Source organism: Bos javanicus, chromosome 22 (assembly GCF_032452875.1).
Source record: "Bos javanicus breed banteng chromosome 22, ARS-OSU_banteng_1.0, whole genome shotgun sequence".
In the NCBI taxonomy this organism is placed as follows: Eukaryota; Metazoa; Chordata; class Mammalia; order Artiodactyla; family Bovidae; genus Bos; species Bos javanicus.
Window position 1 is genome coordinate 56,084,671 of NC_083889.1, and position 20,126 is coordinate 56,104,796.

At 40.3% G+C, this 20,126-nt stretch overlaps 1 protein-coding gene and 1 non-coding gene across 10 annotated transcripts in view; one reads left to right on the plus strand and one right to left on the minus strand.

Annotated features, from left to right (window-relative positions):
• The window catches only part of TMCC1 (transmembrane and coiled-coil domain family 1), a 156,626-nt gene that overhangs the window by 38,902 nt on the left and 97,598 nt on the right, over positions 1-20,126 (plus strand). For 8 of the 9 annotated variants that reach the window (XM_061397128.1, XM_061397126.1, XM_061397133.1 and 5 more), the window contains 2 exons: positions 3,073-3,132; positions 7,022-7,718. In XM_061397128.1, coding sequence (XP_061253112.1) covers positions 7,146-7,718 — 573 coding nt within the window. In that variant the 5' untranslated portion in view covers positions 3,073-3,132; positions 7,022-7,145. The remainder of the gene's footprint in view (positions 1-3,072; positions 3,133-7,021; positions 7,719-20,126) is intronic. The other variant, XM_061397134.1, reaches the window with a different exon arrangement.
• LOC133235813 (U6 spliceosomal RNA) lies at positions 14,551-14,654 on the minus strand. The gene has a single exon (XR_009732674.1). It is a non-coding gene; the product is annotated as a U6 spliceosomal RNA (small nuclear RNA).

Below are 20,126 nucleotides of genomic sequence, written 5' to 3' on the forward strand. Positions count from 1 at the left end.
ATGGACAGGGAAGCCTGGCATGCTGCAGTCCATGGGGTCGCAAAGGGGCAGACATGACTGAGTGATTGAGCATCTGAACTGAACTGAACTGTTAGCATGATAGTGGAGGTTGAGGGGAGTTCTGTGATGATCTGGTACGCCTCAGATTTAGGCAGGCACTAGAACCTGGGTCTCTTGTAAAATTTTCTGTTTCTAGGAGTGGAGTTGTTCCCCTTCTTTTTTCTTCCTCAACTGCTGTGTCTATCTTAGGTTTTATATTCCCTCCCCTTTTTTAAGCTTAAGTTTTTTTCTTAATAGATTTTAACCAATAGTAGTTTTTGTTTGAATTTCCTATTCAAAGCAGCCTTCTCTGCCCCTGTATTTTATTTTTTTGGCCTCACCATGTAGCATGCAGAATCTTCGTTCCCTGCAGTGGGAGCATACGGAGGCTTAACCACCCTGGACCACCAGGGAAGTCCCTAAGCTAGTAGGGGGTAAATTTGGGCTGATTGGCGTTGGCTGCCAAGCTCCACAAGGGTGGGGGCTGGGATAAGAAGCTTCTTTGCATTCTCTCAGATTCTATCTGCCTCCCCCCCACCCCCCTTCCCCCACACACACAGCCTTTGAGGTTCCTGGCAGAAAAGCCTGTAATAGGGTAGAGCCTCTCTCCTGATTGCAGTCCCTTGAGACTTGGCACTGTCATACTGGCCCACATTCAGTGTCCAGCAATTGGTCAAAATTTGTGATTTAATCATCCTGACTGCAGTGGAATTCCTGCATGCTCTTGGGGCTGTATTTCCTTTGGTTAGAAAGAAAGCTTTACCTCTAGGATTATAGGTGCTTGTCTAGCATCTTGTGTTACTCCATCCCTGTTGCATTGTCTGCAGGTTTGGTCAGGTGGCATTGTGGGTGGTGGGGAGAGAGCGGTTTTATCCACTGTGAACCTTAGGAGTCCACATTGTGGTCAGAGAAGAACTTGTGAGACTTGATTTAGTGCTCAGCATATGGGTCACTTTTTGTACGTGATCTCTTTGAACTTGATAGAGTATTCTGCAGTTATTGGGTACTGTCTTATGCAAATGTCTGTTTAGGTCCCCAGTTTGTTAACCATGCTATTCAGATCTAACTCTCTTTTTCTTCTGATTTAGGTTGTTTATTCTATCAATTATGAGAGATTTTAAAAATTTCTCCATTATGCTTATAGATATATTTCACTTCTTGTAGGTCTGCTAAATTGTGCTTTATGCATTTGGAGGCTATGTTATTACTTGCATATAAATTTTAAATTATGTCTTTCTAATGAGTTCTGCATTTAATCCTATGAATTATATTACCTCCATTAATGCTTTTTGAATTATAGTCTACTTTGAGTACTACTAATAAAGCTTGAGCAGCTTTTGTTTAGATTATGTTTGTTAACCCTTTCTATACATTTTATTTTAATTGTTCTCTATATTTGGCATGATTCTTTTACACATCATAATAGAGAATTTTTTTTTTTTGGCCACGTCACGGGGCTTGTGGGATCTTAGTTCCCCAACCAGGGAATGAACCGGGCCACTGCTGTGAAAGTGCCGGGTCCTAACCACTGGGCCACCAGGGATTGATCTCCGTTTTTTATTTAGTGTGATAGGTAGTCTTTGTCTTTTGGTCCACTTAGATTTAATATAATTATTGGGATATTTGGGTTTGCATTTGGTATCTTATATTTTCCTTTTTATATGTCTTATCTGCAATCTTGCTTTCCCTCCTTTTTGTATTTATTTGCATATTTTAATTCTGTTTTTCCTTTCTGCTAGCACAATAGTTATGTCCTTTTCTATAATTTTAAAATGTTTCCCCTTGAGATTAAAACATGTATTTACTTTCTTTTTTTTCCAAATGTGTAAGTTTATTTTTTCCTGACATAAGAATAGTCATAATGTATATACTTCGAGAGGTAGAAAAAGTTAAAGATGGAAAGTCCCCCCTCACATCTGCCCACCAGCCACCCAGTTCTCCAGATGACTCAGGATGAGTACCCCCAGTGCAGTCATCTGGCCTCTTCACTGGCCCCCAGTGTGTAGCGTGTGTGCTGCTCTGCAGCTGGGAATCTCAGCCTGTATCTTCCTGCTCATTCATCCATCTTCTCATCTTTCAAAGTGCAGTGAAAGCTTCTTTGTTCTTGAAACTTTTTGAGGCAAGTGTCATCGGATTTCTTCACTTCTGATGGTAATCATAGTTGTCCTTACACATTCTAGCACTTAATTATGTTGTTCTGTGCTGTTTCTCTTAAGCTTCAAGTATGTAAACTCACTTTCCATCCTAGATTACTTCCTTGAGGGTAAGGTAGGATGCTTTGTTTGTGTAATTTGGAGCACAAAGCAGATGCCCCCCAAACACATGCCTGAGTAAATTGCCTCTGGTAATGGCTGTTTTCCAGGGAATTTTCCATTTTGGTGCATCTTGAGCCTCAATTATTCATGGTAGACATACTTATTAAGAGTTGCTTTTGAACGCAAAATTGTGGATGGAGAATTGGAAGCTACTTGAAAGATACTTGCTTATAAAATTATGCTTCTTTTCATGTTGGTAAGGAATCTGCCCACAATTCGGGAGGCCCGGATTCAGTCCCTGGGTCGGGAAGATCCCCTGGAGTAGGAATGGCAACACACTCCAGTATTCTGGCCTGCAGAATTCTGTGGACAGAGGAGCGTGGCAGGCTACATACAGTCCACGGGGTCGCAAAGAATCAGACATGACTGAGCGACTAACACACTTATTTTGCATTTCATTTTACTTTAAGATTAGAATTAATGGACTATCCATTCCTAATTCAGTATCATAGTGTAAAAAGATTTATGAAATATACTTTTTTTTTTAATATTGACGTTCCTCAAATTGTTTTTTCTTGATTATAGTTTTTTTTTTTCATTATTTCTTTGCAAAATGAGAAAATACTGAAAAACACTAGAAAAAATTACCCTGTACTACCACTGAGAGCTAAATGTTACCATTTTGTTATGTGTATACTCAGTTTTTTCCTATGTTTATATAAATAAACTCCCCTCTTCTAAGTTTCCTACCTTGTAATTCTTAATGTTTGCTTTTCAGCTTTCCCTAAAAGGATTCCAGAACACCTTAGAAGTGCTTGAGGAAGAGTGATAAAGGCAAGTATCCAATTTGTTAGCGTCAGTGAAATAATTTGGTTCATAGCCAAACCAAAATGCTTTGGTCACCGTGTCTATCAAGAAAACTAAAAAGTTGGGAGTAACAACTTAAAGGAAAAAAAAAGAAAGATAGTTCATATATAATTCGAATTTTTTTTTTTTTTCAAAACTGTTGTAGAAAATTGTTAAAATTCTGAGAATTTAACCAAGTTTTCTGAAATACCTGGTTTGTCGGTGGCTCCCATTTCCTCCTCTTTTTTCCCCGCTTTCCACCCCTTCCTCCTGCCCCCTTTCTCCCATATCCTTTTGTTCCCTTTTCTCTCTATTGGTTTCCTCAGGACTTTACTTTTCAGAGAAGCCCTGTAAATAAAAGAGAAGCCAACATTTCCTTCTTATGAAAGAACACTTAGCTTTACAGTTGAACTTGTTTGTGTTAAACCAGAGATAGCAATACAGTTGTTTGGGAAGTTTAATAAGCTGAACAGCAGTTATTCTTCATTTGAATTTTACTACTGTCTTACAGAAGAAAATAGGGGAGTCTTAAAAAACATTCGCGTTATTGAATTATTTTAGTGCTTGCTTTCTTCTTGTCACAAGTTTTATATAATGATTATAGCATTACGTTTTACAGTCAGTGCAACAGGTTGTTGTTTCAAAATTCTTATCTAACAATTTGATGCTTAAAGCTCAGTTTAAGTTTCTTTGGTGTTCTGTGTTAGGTAAGCTTCTGTTAGTATCATGAAGATATGTTTTGCCTTTAGAAATCCCAGAATTTACTACTCCTCTACTAGGTAATCTGTGCAGCCATGTAGATAGCCTATGCAAGCTTTGGCTTGGAAGTCAACACCCTGTTTCTGGGTTTTCCTCCAAATGCTGGCATATCCTTATAATTAATCATTCTTTTAAATTATATGAGAATAAATGATATAGACATGCTAATGAAATCTCAAATGAAGATACAGACATTTAAAAATGTACCATATTTTCCATTTTTTAAAACCAAGAAGCAGGTTTATGTGAAGTGAAGTTAATGTGAAGTGAAGTGAAGTTGCTCAGTCATGTCTGACTCTTTGCGACCCCATGTACTGTAGCCTACTGGGCTTCTCCATCCATGGGATTTTCCAGGCAAGAGTACTGGAGTGGGTTGCCATTTCCTTCTCCAGAGGATCTTCCCGATCCAGGGATTGAACCCGGGTCTTCTGCATTGTAGTCAGACGCTTTACCATCTGAGCCACAAGGGAAGCCCCTTGATTAGTTTATAACACTGCCCAATGAAGCTGATCTGCTGAGTAATAAATTCCTTGTATGTTTATATATGAGACAAGTAGATTGTTTGGTGTTCTAACGAACCTTGATACCATTCCTCTCTTTATGGTGTCTTTTATTATCATGGGAGAAACTTATTTTATATGTTTTACTTTCAAAATAGCAGCAACAAAAAATATGTTGTATTATTTAGCTAATGCAATATAAATAAGGAAAAAAGTAATTTACTTCCTCATTATCAGCCTGCTGCTTTCACATCCTTCTGTCTTTTCGGGGTCTAAATATCCCAGTACAAGAAGAGGTTAATTGATATACAGTTACTGGATTATCTTGGTTACATAGCCCTTTTTGTCTGAGAAGCTCAGTGCTTTGCAGAGTGAAAATAATTCAACAACTATTAGTCTGCACTAGAAACTCATGAGGGAAGGTCAGGATAATTAAATACATATACTGTTGACAACATTTTTGCCCACAAGGAGCCCCAGAAAACTCCATATAGCCCAAAACATTTGTTTATGTTGGTAGGATTAAGGGCTTCTCTCTTGGCTCTCCCAAAGGGAAAAGGAAAAATAAAAGCAACACAGAGTCGGGAAAAGGGTGAGAGGCCCCAGCCGTGTGGCAGGTTTTTGGTGCAGCCACAGAGAATTTGAGTGAAAAGCAGTGAAATTTCCCATCCTCGTGACTGCTCCTCATTTGCCTAGTTTGGGAGCAAAGAATTTTGTGGTATTTAGTTAGTAGGAAGGTACTGGTTAAAGGCCTTAACCCTGTCAACATGGTTTATGCTCCTGAGTCATGAAGAGGTTAGGAGATGGGAAGATAGGCATGTAAGAGTGTGGTCCGCAAAGCCACAGTGACGGTGTCCATCCACGTTCATGGTGAGAGGGTCGTCTGAGAGAAGTTACCAGGAAGAAAGGTCTGATGGGTTTGCATTCCTATCCCTTTGGACTCTAGGAGTCTGGAGGTCACCGTGAACTCTTAAATCCAACTGATTTATGCCTTTCAGATTGCTGTTTGGTGGCCAGAGGTCTGTCTGCGTATGCCCAGACCATGACCACCCTAAGTGCTTCAGACTTGGTAGTGACTTAGTAGTGACTTCAAACTGTTCAAAGTCCTTGTTGTAACGCAGGGAGTTTTAAAGCCCTTTGAAGGAAAAGTTGAGGTAAAATATAGAAATAAAGAACTTCACGCACCACATTTTGTCCTCCGTAGCAGGTTCTGTACATTAATGCAGTTTTGTTTTACATACTTGCAGAAACTCAATTTTTTAAAAAAAGTTTTCTATTATGAGAAATCTTATCCCTACCACACCCTCCCTTTCTTTGGCATGTGACTTCCGTAACTGTGGCAGTTATGCTGACCTTACATCTCTTAGTTTCAACTTCCTTTTAATTTCCTGCACTTTAATGTTGGTGTGTGGTTGCTATTTGACCTTTCTTTTTCTCTCCTTTTTAGTCATACCCAGTTACTGTGTCACTTCTTTGCTTTTGAGTTTGTGTGAATACAGCCGTCCCTTGGTACCCATGGAGGACTGGTTCCAGGACTCCTGCAGATAACGAAATCCTCAGATGCTCATGTCTCCTATATGAAATGGCATAGTATTTGCATAGAACCATGCGCATCCTCCCATATACCTTAAATCATCTGTAGAGCATTTATAATACCTAATACAACGTAAATAAATGCTATGAAAACAGTTGCTGGGAGCATGGCAAATTCAGGTTTTGCTCTTTGGAAATCCTAGAACTCCTTCACCCCAAATGTTTTCCATCTGAGGTTGGTTGAATCTGCAGATGTGGAACCTGTGCATATGGAGGGTGGACTGTACATGGGCAGCCTCTTGTCAGAGTCGACCCTTTTCAAAGAAAGGGATTCCTTTGAGTCTCTTTCTTTGTTCACTGGTTCTGAGCCAAGCTCTAGTCTCTGAAGACAGATTCTTTCTGGATCATGTACTCATTGTACCGAAAGGTCGTTTGTGTTCCAGCAGAGAATCCAACCTATAAGATTTCAGTTTGCATTTTCTTCTCAAAAGAGCAAACCTTCTCAAAAGAGAAGTGTCTAGTTGCCAGTGACCTTGATGAATATAAATGATAACTGGAAATTCCTCTTTTCCATTAAAACCCACAATGCAGTTAGATTGGGATGTCCACGTTTCACAGTTATTCTTTGAATTTACTATATTGAGCTTCAGCATGCAGATAATTAACTATGGTTGTGATTGAGAGGAATCATTTCAATTGCCTCAGCTAGAGTGTCTGTATTGAATGCTCTGTGCTCGGATGTCTCTCGATTTCCCAAGTAATGGCTGTTCTCTCAAATATTATTATGGTTTGCATTCCAAGATGACCCTTCTAGTATGTAGTTCCTCTTCACATTGCAACTTGTAGGGAGTTTTTTAACAGCGCTGTTTTTTCATTTCCTTTGTACTTGTTTCGGAGCTTTTCCTCCTATTCTAGAAAATAATCATTACCCACTATCTAGAAAACTATCTTTTAATCTTCTGATTAAAGATTGCTTAATGATAGTGTCTACTTCTTGGGCTAGTGGCATGTTTTTCTTTTAACACTGGAGTTTCTGCATGGATTTATAATACGAGCTTTTTTTTTTTTTTTTTTTTTAACATTAGGTAGGCATGAAGCCTTCGTCTCACAGCTGCATGTGTAGTTACTGTCGAAGCAATGCCTACCTAATTTGACAGTCGTGGTGTGTTAAAAAAATTTTTTGAGTTTGCAAATAAGCGTATTAAGTCTACTGATGGAGCCTTCGGGCAGTGAACAGTTATTTGAGGACCCTGATCCCGGAGGCAAATCCCAAGATGCAGAGGCCAGAAAGCAAACAGAATCAGAACAAAAGTTGTCTAAAATGACCCACAATGCTTTGGAGAACATTAACGTGATTGGCCAAGGCTTGAAGCATCTCTTCCAGCACCAGCGCAGGAGGTCGTCCGTGTCCCCCCACGATGTGCAACAGATTCAGGCAGACCCAGAGCCTGAAATGGATCTGGAAAGCCAGAACGCGTGTGCTGAGACTGATGGTGTCCCCACCCACCCCACAGCTCTGAATCGTGTCCTGCAGCAGATCCGCGTGCCACCCAAGATGAAGAGAGGGACGAGCCTGCACAGCAGGCGGGGCAAGCCAGAGGCCCCAAAGGGAAGTCCCCAGATCAACAGGAAATCTGGCCAGGAGATGGCAACTGTCATGCAGTCCGGCCGACCCAGGTCTTCATCCACTACTGACGCTCCTTCCAGCTCTGTGGTGATGGAAATAGCTTGTGCCGCTGCCGCTGCTGCTGCGTGTCTGCCGGGGGATGAGGCGTCTGCAGAGCGGGTAAGTTTCTGTTAAATTACCTGTTAACTTCTTGTGCTTTATATCTAGTACTCTGCACACTTTGCCTGGGTGACTGAAAAGAAGTATCTCTTCAAGTACCCCGAGGCTGTGGCCAAAGATAGTTTCCCTTTTCATTAAATAAGTGGGATGAAGAGTAATCATCATAGCTAATAATGAACGCTTCTAATTATATTCCTGTTTGCTTCCTAACATGTTGCCTCAGATGATTCCAGTGCAGTCAGCCCACGAGTTTTAAGAATTACTGAATCTGAATTTCTGGAGCTCCCATTCAGCCCGGTCGGCAAGCTTAGAGCTATCTGGACCGCTCCTGCTCTTTAATGATATGACCCCCAAGGTTGCCCCCATTCTCCATTCCAAATCAGTGCCCTAGTTTAGGCCTTCATCTGTCTCACTGCCCTTTCAGATTCTTTTTTTCTCCATGCTGGACACAGCTTGTGAGAGCTATCTGAAATACTAAAGTCATTGTCATTTCCACTGCTTAAAAAGCAGTCACTGGCTCCATCATTTCCTGAGGGGCAAAGAAAGTTCTTTAAGATGATACACAGGACCTCCCATGATTTAGCCCATGTGGACTTCTTTACCTCCTACAACTTAACAGCTAGTACTCCTTTCTCACGCTTTTTATTTTTCCTCTAAAGTTTTTCCTTTTGTCCATATCTTGACTTACTCTTTCATTCAGTCATTTGTTCAGCAAACATATAATGAGATGTTCCAGTCACTGTGGATACTGTGATGAACAGAAAAAGATGTGATCCTTACTCTCATGGAGTTTATTATCAGATGGGGACACATATTAAATAATCACTTGAGCAAATCTAAAGTTTCAACCGTGGCACATGCTACTGGAGCCTATTACAGGAACTTAGGACCTAGTTAAGGATGTCACTTCTGTGAGGAAATGGCAAAGATCTGGAGGGTAAGCTGAGGTAATTAGGTGATGGAGAGAGAACTCCAGGTGCAAAGGTGCTGAGATAGAAGGACGCTTTCCTGAGTACGAGGGACGGGATGGCAGGTGTGTGTGCGTGTCCATGCAAGCACACAGAGGGTAAGGCTGGAGAGAGAGAGAGGAAGGAGTTCATACAGAGGTTTGCAGACAGTGTTCAGGAGTTTTTCTCCATTTAAGAGGAATGAGTAATATCAAAGCATTTTAAGCAAAGGGGACAGTTGCACCTTTATGATTAGAAAATATCACTGTGTTTATGGTGTGAAGAGTAGATTAGGCTGGGTTCAGGTGGGATGCAGATAGATGAGCTGGAAGGCTGTCGTGTCCAGAGAGATGACAGTAGTTTGGATCAAAGACGAGACGGTGGGAGCGGAAAGAAGAATTACCTAAGGGCAGGGGTGTGTCTTACTCCTCATGCCAATAGTTTGGGCTTCACTACGTGGGTCAGTGGTAGAGAATCTGCCTGCCATTGCAGGAGGTGCAGGATCGATCCCTGAGTCAGGAAGATCCCCTGGAGGAGGAAATGGCAACCAACTCCAATATTCTTGCCTGGAGAATCCCATGGACAGAAGAATCTCGAGGCTAACAGTCCATGGGGTCGAAGAGTCAGATACGACAGAGCGACTGAGCACGCATCCAATACTTTGGCCCTTGAATTATTGGTTTGATGAATTAGAAGTAAATAGATAGGGAGCAAGAAACGATATCTAGTTAGGGAGTTTGAGAGTGTATGCAGAGAAGTTTTTGAAATGGAGTAATCTTTCATTTAATTATTCATCAATACTTATTAAATACCAACTATGTACTAGGCAGTTTTCTAGGTAGTTAGAATACACCAGAAAACGAAACAGGCAAACATATGTGCTGTTATGGAGGCTTACTCTGTATTGAAGGAGATAACATACAGTAGATATAAAAATGAATAATATGTTACGATGAAGTGTGGTGAGTATTATGGGAAGAAAAGAGCAAAATTAGAGAAAGAAAAAGATTAGGGGTGTGTACAGAGGGGAGGGGAGTTGCAGTATAAGGTAAGGTAAGCCTCACTGAGAAGGTAACGCTTGAGTGAAGACTTGAGGAGATGAAGAAATTAGTCATGAGGCTGGCTTTCTGGGGGATAAGTACTCAGGCGGATGAAATAACTCCAGGGTAGGAGCTGACATTCCCTACCTGACGTGTCCAGGGAATAGCAAGATCAGTATGGAAAAGCTGAGTGAGGGGGGACAGTAGTACAAGATGGCCTCAGAGGGGTCACAGGTGGCCAGCCTGGGGAGAGCTTCATAGTGATATCTCAGTATAGACACTCTTCCGTTACATCTTTATAAAATACCGTGGGATCGGAGACATTTCCCCCCGTGTTTGTTTGCTTGGTAGTTGTTCCACTGATTGTTTGACCTACCATTGTTTTAGGTTAGGGATCTGCACACTTTTTCTGTAAGTAGTCATTGTATTTTCCACCATATGGTCTGTCTTGCAACTACTCAGCTGTGTCGGAGCATGACATCAGTCACCCATACTATGTAAATGAATGGGCATGCCGGGGTTTGACTGGTGAACAGTGTCTGGGCCTCGGCCCATACTTTGCCCACCACAGTCTTAGGCACTGAGAATGTATGAGTGAAACAAACAAACAAAAATATTTGCTCTGGAGAAGTTTAACAAAACATATAAGTAAAGTGCATGATATGACAGTTGCGTAAGAGGATAAGGATTTCTAGGGAGGGAAGTTTTAAGCAGAGTGATCAGGGAAGACCTCACTGATATACAAGCGAAGACCTGGAGGATGCGAGGGAGCAGACCAAACCTCTGAAGGGAGACCTGAGGGAACAGCAAAGGGTAAGGTCCCAAAGGCCTGTACTATGAGGAAATGTTACGGAAGTTGGATTTTTTTTGGCATTGTTAAAGGGGAGAAAATGATAATGTACGTCAAGGCCGTAAGCTGTAGCCACCTGTCTGCCGTGCCTGATGGGTGAGGAGCAATACTTGAAACAGTTCTTAACTAGTGAGAATTTGATCTGTATGTCTTATTTAAACTTAGGTTGTATGGTCTAAGTGTTAGTACCTTTCAAAAAAACGAAATTGAACCAAGTCAAGAGCTTATTGACTTTATTTGATGATTCATGGATTGGGCAGCATTCAGTCTGAGCCAAATAGAAACGAACTCTGAAGAGCTGTACAGAGAAAAAGACTTCTAGGCAGAAGGGAGCAGGAACAAGGAAGTTACACTCGTCCAAAAAGTGTGTTGGTTATTGCTAGGTTACTGTCCTTACAGAGGATGGCAAGGGTTACCTAAATAATGCTAATCAGCAGTTCCTGGTTGGCTGGTTTGAGTCCACTTCTGGGAGAGGCAAAAAACTGTAGTTTAGTTCTCAGTTTGATGTTACGAGAATTAGCATAAGAGACTCCATTTGGGGCCTACTGTGTTTTGTTTTGTTTTGTTTTTTTAGTAAATTTACTGTGTTTATATGTAGCTTTTTAAAAAATAGTCATGTCAACTGGCCTTGTCAAAGGTGTAGACTAAAACCCATTCTTTCTCATTCAGTAACAAATAGCTTGTAGACTTAGAGTATGTGAATTTCCCAGGGTTTATAAATAAGGAACACTACCCTCTGCAGTAAATTACTGCATGATGGCATTCTACTCTGTTCAAAAGAAAGGGAGGTTTGTAAGATTGAGTTAACTGAGCCGTGTGCAAAACCAGAAAGCCTAGGTGTAATGTTCTACCAAAGGGGAAAGAAACGAGGTGATGGGAAGGATAATTCCTGTTGCTGACCACAAGGTGGTACCCCTAGACCAGGAGAAGTAGGCGGAAGTGAGGAGATGACTCCTACTGTGACAGGCCATTAGTAATGAAGGAATTATACCTTGAGAAGTCACTAGTTCAGGGAATTGTTAGGATGTGGGCTGGACTGAGTAGTGACTATCATACGTAGTAGTAATAGGCGCTCTTTTTAAAGTACTGAACTGAATTGGTAACTGTGGAAATGGAATTGACAATAGAAGAGTGGGTAGAATTTACTGACAATGTTAGAATTAAAAATAGAGATATTGTTGTATGGCCGAAACCAACACAAATTGTAAAGCAATTATCCTCCAATTAAAAATTTAAAAAAAAATAAATAAATAAAGTGACTTCCCTGGTGGTCCAGTGGCTGGAACTCCAGGGTTCCAATGCAGTGGGGTCTGGGTTCAATCCCAGGTCGGGGAACTGGATCCCATATGCTGTAACTAAAGATCCCATATGCCACAGCTGAGACCCAGTGCAACCAAATAAATGAATAAATAAATACTTTTAAAAATAATTAAAGATAAAATTGAAAGTCCTAAAGTCTGCTTGGGAGAAGTAGTAAAATAATGTCTGTTTTCCTAAAAACAAAAACATTGAAAATTGTATTTTTTAAATGAAAACCAATAGAGATCTTTCTCATTTGTGTATTTAGTGTCAGTTTGGTAGCTGATACTATCAAGGAAACGATCCCGGATGGGAAAGTAGGAATAAATCAGAGATGAAGATGTGTTTTGACTTTTCAGTTGTTCTCTAGTAAAGGTACTTTATAGAACAAAACTCATATGCCAAAGAAAGTAACTTTTAGGCTATTGACCCTAACTCAGAGGTCTAGAATGTGTGAAATGAAGGGAAAGTCACTCAGTCATGTCTGACTCTTTGCAACCCCATGGACTATACAGTCCATTAAATTCTCCAGGCCAGAATACTGGCGTGGTAGCCTTTCCCTTCTCCAGGAGATCTTCCCAACCCAGGGATCGAACCCAGGTCTCCCTCTTTGCAGGTGGATTCTTTACCAGCTGAGCCACAAGGAGGTCCAGAATGTGTATGTTTGTTCTAATGCAGTATATTTCTGTGGTGACCCACAAGATGCCTTTATTATCCTTAATGATCTTACACTAACTTTTAATGTGGTTGTCCTAAGAGTGGAATTGAAGGTGTAGCTAGGATGTTCTTGACCTTGGCAGACTTACCATGCACAGTTATCATCATAAGGATGCCTCTCCAAGTTTTATTTGGTTTTATTTTTAACATCTGAGTTGTATTCCTTCTGTGATGAAGGCTCAACATAATGCAAAGGCAAGTTCACTCTTTAAGTTGAATTTAACCTCCTTTTCCTTTATATTACAAAATATATAGAGACCTTAGAGTAGTTAGACCTCTAAAGGAACATAGTATGTGCCTATACCTTCTGCTTTCCCCTTTTATTCACAGAGGATTTGAGTACTTTATCAGTAGCCTTCGGTCTTAGGAGGGAGGGAGAATTTTGGCCCCCAAAGTCCACTACTCTTTTTTATTTTTTTTTAATCCAGAACATTGTTACAAGAATTTGTCTTGTGACTATTAGCTTCCCAAAGACTCATAGGTAGATAAATAGAAGGACAGACCAGGATCATGTATGATAGAAGATAATTACTGGAACAGATTGGTTTTTCTTCAATGATCATAATGCAGCATTTTATCTAAAGAAAGATAGGCAGCTTTGGCAAGTTAGCAAAATATTGTAAGTATTTGTTTAGTTAGTTTGTAAGTATTAGCTTTAGTAAGTATTTGTTAATATTTGACTTGTTTCAGTGTTACATCATCATGACCTGTGATTTCGTCAGTCAGTGGGAGCAGACCAGATTTCATACTTCAGGATCAGCATGTATTTATTAGGCATTAGTGTCTCTCATTTTATCTATGGTTTGACTTTGAAAGCATCTTATTTCCTAAATAGAATCCTTTAAAATATGTAAAAGATGTTTGATTTCAAAAATCAGTCTTTGGACAAATCTCTTTGTAAAAAGAATTAGCAAGGATTTGTTGGTTTATATATTACAAAAATATATCTTTAGCCAAAGATCAAGTAAAATATTTGTTGGTGGTAGTTTAGTCGCAAAGTTGTGTCCGATTCTTGTGACCCCATGGACTGTAGCTCACCAGGCTCCTCTGTCCATGGGGTTTCCCCCGCAAGAATACTGGAGTAGGTTGCCATTTCCTCCTCCAGGAGATCTTGCCAACCCAGGTCTTCTGCATTGCAGGTGGATTCTTTACTGACTGAGCAATAGAACTGGGAACTACATTTTATTTTATCACAGTAACATCTTACTGGGGTAAAGAGCCCTGACACAGATTTCAATATCATTGTAATGAGGAAGCTAAGAATTTAGAAACCTTGATTACAAAATGAGCCCCTTGCAACACAAATGATTTTCCGCCAAAAGATCGCTGGCTATTGCCAGGTGATTAGCAAAAACTCAAAGACTATTAAGGCTATGGGCTAAGCCTAAGCAAGCTCCTCATTTTACAGATCCAAAAATGTTGGAAAAACAGCCTGAGGTAATACAACTAACTGTGATACTAGGGACCCTGGGTCCCTTCTGATTCCATGTTCAGCTTTCTTGTCTTTCTATCCTGTTTGTATGTCAGAATTGAAGAACATGATTGTTGTGATCAAGTAGGGGACAAGAAAGGGGGACAAAGTTTTTCTTTTTTCAAAATAACTTAAATAAGCTTTTTGAATGTGAGCAGTGACAGAGGCTGATTTTCCCACTACTCTTGTTTGGTTTCTTCTGTTACTACTTTTAAACAACTCTGGTCATCTTTTACAGATGAGTAACAAAAGTCATCCTTCTGACTACTACCCTTTGCTGTTGTGGGTCTTGCCAAAACTAATCTTGTAGCCATCAGTAATGCCTGGAGGTAGCTCAAAGAGAAAACTGACCTAAAGAATGGCCTTCTAGCAGTGAGATTCTGGGATGCTAGATGAATTTGGAGTCTCCCTGGGCTCCATCAGGAAACTGCAAATCAGGAAGATCCTTGGCAGTCACAGATGTAAATCTGTGTTTTAAACAATTCACTAAGGACCCTAGAGGCCCATGAAAAATACGGAGTGCTTCAGGAATTTGAGTATCATCCCTGTGCAGGGCCCGCGTTACTATACTCTGTGTTCCAATTTCAGTATATGTGCCGCTGGAGCAAGCGCTGGGGTGTTCTCACATCGTCATTTTGAATACTTAGTCATACTGGTCCATCAGCTCTTGGTTGTTCTAGTTCTTCGGTGTTCTTCTTAAACTATAGTCTCCAAAACAGAATACAGTTTCCACATGTGGTTACGAGAGCTTAGCTATCGCTTTTCTCGTTTATTTATTTCATTGCTCCAGGTCTTAGTTGCAGCATGGGATCTAGTTCCCTGACCAGGAATCAAACCCAGGCCTCCTGCATTGGAGGCCCAGAGTCTTAGCCACTGGATCGCCAGGGAAGTCCCTATCACTTTTCTGATTCTAAGATCCGATATGCTTCTTTTAATATATTTAACTCTCGTTTGAAGTTTCTTTTCCTTTTTGCAATCTTTTTCATATCTTTGATTTTCACCTGGTGAAAGTCATAGAATTTAATTCAGAACAGTTGAAATTTTTGTTGATAGTGCTTTAAAAATACAGATGCCCACTAATTTTAAGAATGTTATAAGACTTTGCTAGTGAACTTTGTTTTATCTTTAAAAAAAATTACTTCCCAACTCCAAATAATAGAATTTTCAGCCTACTGGGATAAAGGAAGCCTCTGAAATTATAACAGAGTTTCTTAGGAAATCAGAAGTGATATGGATCTGCCTGGTTCAGTAGGGCCCTAATTTACTTACAGTAAGATAGCACATGTTGCTTTTCTATCATATTTGTGATTGTATGATCTTAGATGTCTTGAGGGCAGGAGGAGAAGGGGACAACGGAGGATGAGATGTTTGCATGGCATCACCAACTTAAAGGACATGAGTTTGAGCAAGCTCCAGGAGATAGTGAAGGACAGGGAAGCCTGGCATGCTGCAAACAGTAAGCCATGACTTAGTGACTGAACAACAATAGATATCAAACGGTTTTTTTTTTAAAATAATATTCTGAAGAGCTGGCACTTTTGTTTAAACTGTTAGAAAAGTTTGGTCCTACAGTGCAGAGTGGTAACCTGAAAAGCAATATTTGACATTTGAATATTGCTTTCTTTGTTTGGGGGTGAATTATTTTAGTTTAAGAGAAATTCCCAGATTTAATTTCTGGGCTAGAGTCTTAACCAGATGTTGACAAATTAATTTGAACTTATACTTTCTTTTTGGCAAATATCACTACCAGGGAAGTAATTCATGTCCTGGTTTACTTGGAAAGATGTTTTTAGAAAGCTTGCGTACCACTGTTTCTAGAGGCCCTCTGCTGATACCTTCTGGTACTGCTGAGAGTGTTTAATGAAATGGCTAATTTTTCTGCATTAGGTTTGTGATTCTTACTGGCTGCAGTGTATTTTAAACAAAGTTTCTTGGTTAACCGTCATAATAATCCCAAAGTCTTATTTTTAATTACCAACTTGGTCTTGGAACTAACTTTTAACAAATGTTGGCACAAATTCTGAACTTTTGCATAATGTCTTGTAGTTAGTAAATAGCTTCAGGATTTTTACTTTGGTCAGCAAGGTGGTTTTGGTTTTAAATAACCAGAAGATAGACAGTGTGCTTTGAAAACCTGTGTGTGTTAGTCACTCAGTCGTGTCCAGCTCTTTGTGGCCCCATGGACTGTAGCCTGCCAGGCTTTTCTGTCCATTAAATTCTCCAGGCAAGAATACTGGAGTGGGTTGCCATTTCCTTCTTCAGGAGATCTTCCCAACCCAGGGATCGAACTCGGGTCTCCTGTATTGCAGGCAGATGCTTTACCATCTAAGCTACTAGGGGAGCCTATGAAAACCTAATTTAATTTAAATTGCTTGCCTTTTTTAAAGGTCCTAGATAGAGCAGTTTCTCAAAGACTCATTCTTCATTTCCTTGCCTTGTTTTTAGGGTACTCCTTGTGGCAACCTGAACATTTTCTTTAAAAACTTAGAGTATTTTCTACTTCTGTATAATAAGGATTTTGATAGTGTTTTCTAAACAGTACTATACTTGAAAACTAATTTCAAGGATAACTATATTTTAAATGTTAATTGAAATGGGCTTGATATGTTCTGGGGGTCACTTTGAATATTAAGATTCTGGAGAATCCAGCTTAGGCCTTTAAGTGCTCATGCTCAGTCACTCAGTCATGTCTGACTGTCTGTGACCCCAAGGACTATAGCCCACCAGGCTTCTCTGTCCGTAGGATTTTTTCAGGCAAGAATACTGGAGTGGGTTGCCATTTCCTCCTCCAGTTAGAGGTGGATAAATTTAGTCAAATTAGATTCAGTTTTTAGATTTAGGTTGGAAGGATAATGAAAGATAGGCTCACAGGTCTTTATCCCCCTTCTGGGTGTGGGTGTATGTTTGTGTGTACATGTGTGTGTGTGTGTCTGTGTACATGGTTGCCACGTGCATGGAGTAAGCGTGATGGAGAGCTGGATAGTCCCATTTCTTTGCCACCACTTCTGGACTCTTTTGCCTTTCACTCTATTATTTGGGTGCCCTTGGAGTCTGATGCTGAACATTTATTTATATGTGGTTGATGCTACACTGTTTATGAGTATTTAATATCTGTTGAAGATTCATAATCATATAGTAGGCCTCCTGTGACCTAAATTTTTTAAAAAAATAAAGGGAAGGTTATTAACTATGGAGAATGCTGCTAAGTCGCTTCAGTCGTGTCCGACTCTGTGCGACCCCATAGACGGCAGCCCACCAGGCTCCCCCGTCCCTGGGATCCTCCAGGCAAGAATACTGGAGTGGGTTGCCATTTCCTTCTCCAAGGCGTGAAAGTGAAGTTGCTCAGTCATGTCTGACTCCTAGCGACACCATGGACTGCAGCCCACCAGGCTCCTCCGTCCATGGGATTCACCAGGCAAGAGTACTGGAGTGGGGTGCCGTTGCCTTCTCCAAACTATGGAGAATAGTAGCCTCCAAATTATTTTGCTCACCCACACGTTTTACTTTGCCTCTTATATTTTCATATTTTATATAATTGTTCCTGTGTATTATGTTGGGCCTCCCTTGTGGCTCAGTTGGTAAAGAATCTGCTTGCAATGGGGGAGACCTGGGTTCAATCCCTGGGTTGGGAAGATCCCCTGGAGAAGGAAATGGCAACCCACTCCAGTACTCTTGCCTGGAAAATTCCATGGATGGAGGAGCCTGGTAGGCTCCAGTCCATGGGGTCGCAAAGAATCGGACACGACTGACTTCACTTTCACCTTCACTTTCAGGAATATGACACTAGCAGAATGTAAGAACAGATTCCACAATAGAACTGTCCAGTGTTGAGGTAGGCTGCCTTGGGCGATCCAGCAAAGGCTGGAGAACCACACATCATGCCTCTTGTAGGAAAAAAGCTCCACGACTCCAGTTGGGAATTGGACTAAGCTTCCGATATTTCTTCTAAAATTATGTGGCTATCGATAGGAATTCCTGAGTTGAGCTCTTAAACGTAAAACACTGTGGGAGAGTTAGGCTGTGAATGGAGGTCTGACTCAGGAGTGTGCTGGGAAGTTGGTGAACTTCTTCATGCAAACCTCTGCTGTCTTTGGAAGTTTAAAGGTTTTTGGTTCTCAAGCCATCTCCACATAGGGAAAACTATTAACGTCTTTTTCAAGCCTATAGCATTTCTGACTAAAATTGCTAGTCACTCAGTCGTGTCCGACCCCTTGTGACCCCATGGATTGCAGTCCACCAGGCTCCTCTGTCCGTGGGATTCTCCAGGCAAGAATACTGAAGTGGGTTGCCATTCCCTTCTCCATCCCAACTAAATGGAAAACTAAATATTTAAACAATAAGAGATTCCAAAAATGGACTTTATTGCTTACTCTGTTTCATTATATCAAATAGAGAAAGAAATGAAAACAAGTTTAAAATAAATGAACATATGTTTTGAAGTATATAGTATCACTAATGACTTAGGAAATATGTTTTCAATTCTGTCTAACATATGCAAGTAGTGTTTCATTAAAATTAGTCTGTTCCATGGTAGAAATTGAACAGCTTCATCTTTGAACCTTCAAAGTTGTATCACCTTAAAAAGAAAAACCTTAGTTTCCTCCTAAACTCTTTTGTTTCTTTTTGGTGAGGGAATGGTTGTTTTGTAAGATGCAGCTAACAAAGATAAGTCGGCAATAAACGCAGAGCTTCTTCACGATACAGATCTTGATTTGAGTATTGTGAATGTGACTGCAGTGCTGTAGAGCAAGCACTGCTGAAGGTTTTCTGTTGTGGGTTTCTTCTCTCCTGGTTCATGTAATACCCTGTTCTCTGTCATTGTTAACGCAGAGGCAAAAGCCGTTCTGCACCAATGACTCTAGAAGTGATGCTGAATTCACCAGAATTGAGACTTTTTTTTGGTAATGACTGGCCACGCATTTATTGAGATGATTTCCATCTCAGCAGCACTTTTCTTTTAGAAATGAAAAGTCACGAAATGAATGCACGGCCATAAGGGTGAAAGAGAACCCTAATTCTGATCTCTCTATTTCTGAGCATTTCTTCGTAAGAAGTTTAATCGTGGACTAGTGCTTCAGAGGAACTAAAGACTGATATAACCTTCCATATGAAGATGCTCTGTGGAAAATGGGTTTCTGGGACTTTTTTGACATAGAGATTAGAACATTAGAACATACACAGTCTTAGGGAGCAAGTCTCCTGTTGAGGAGCAATGCAGATGCACATAGAAAGAACCACTTTAGCATCGCATGGAATATCTTCAGCCCTGCTACTGGCCGAAGCTCATCACAGCCTTTCCCACAACAGTAGGTTGTTCTCAGTCACTGTAGATGGCTCAGGTCACAACTGTACATTCTTCTAGGCAAAAGAACAGGGTCTAAGTTTTCTACTCTGTGGCACTGTTGTCTGCTACAAGAATACAAAACAGCTGAAGAAAATAATCTACCCCATTTTGTTACTGTAAGTGTGTTTGTTAGGACTTGAAATAGTTCTTTGTTAAGCTTTCTTCCGTTTTCCATATTCTTTGGTTATCATACATTGTCTTTACATGATTTGTGATGAGTTGCACTGAATATAGAATCAAATTAAGTTTAAGCAGATAAATATGTGTGAGATTAATGTATTCTTCCTAAGAATGTTTGCCCAGAGGGCCGTAGGTGTAAGGTGACCTTGCTTAAGTTTATTTGCATAAAGATAGAATTCAGTCTGTCTTCTAATTGTCAGAAGTTCAGCTTCGTGAGAATGGAAATAAAGGTTTATGATCCGATTAGAGCTCAGGGGAATTTAGGCTGCAGTGTAAATTACCTGCCTTGGGTTACCTACTAGTATGTGATATGTATTCCTTGTTTTCTGCTTATAGTTCTGTGTCCTTATCTTCTGTTGCATTAGGATACAGATTGGTTTGTAGATTGGTACAGAAATCAAGACAAGCTTGACTTTTACGTCCTGCTTTCATCATTATGAAGATTTGTAGTTTTACTGAATAAAATCAATTGAATAAATCAGTTTCCTCAATTTAGATGAGTCACACATTGTCACATCTAGACTAACTTTAATGGGCAGTTATTTTTTTACTCTTTTAGT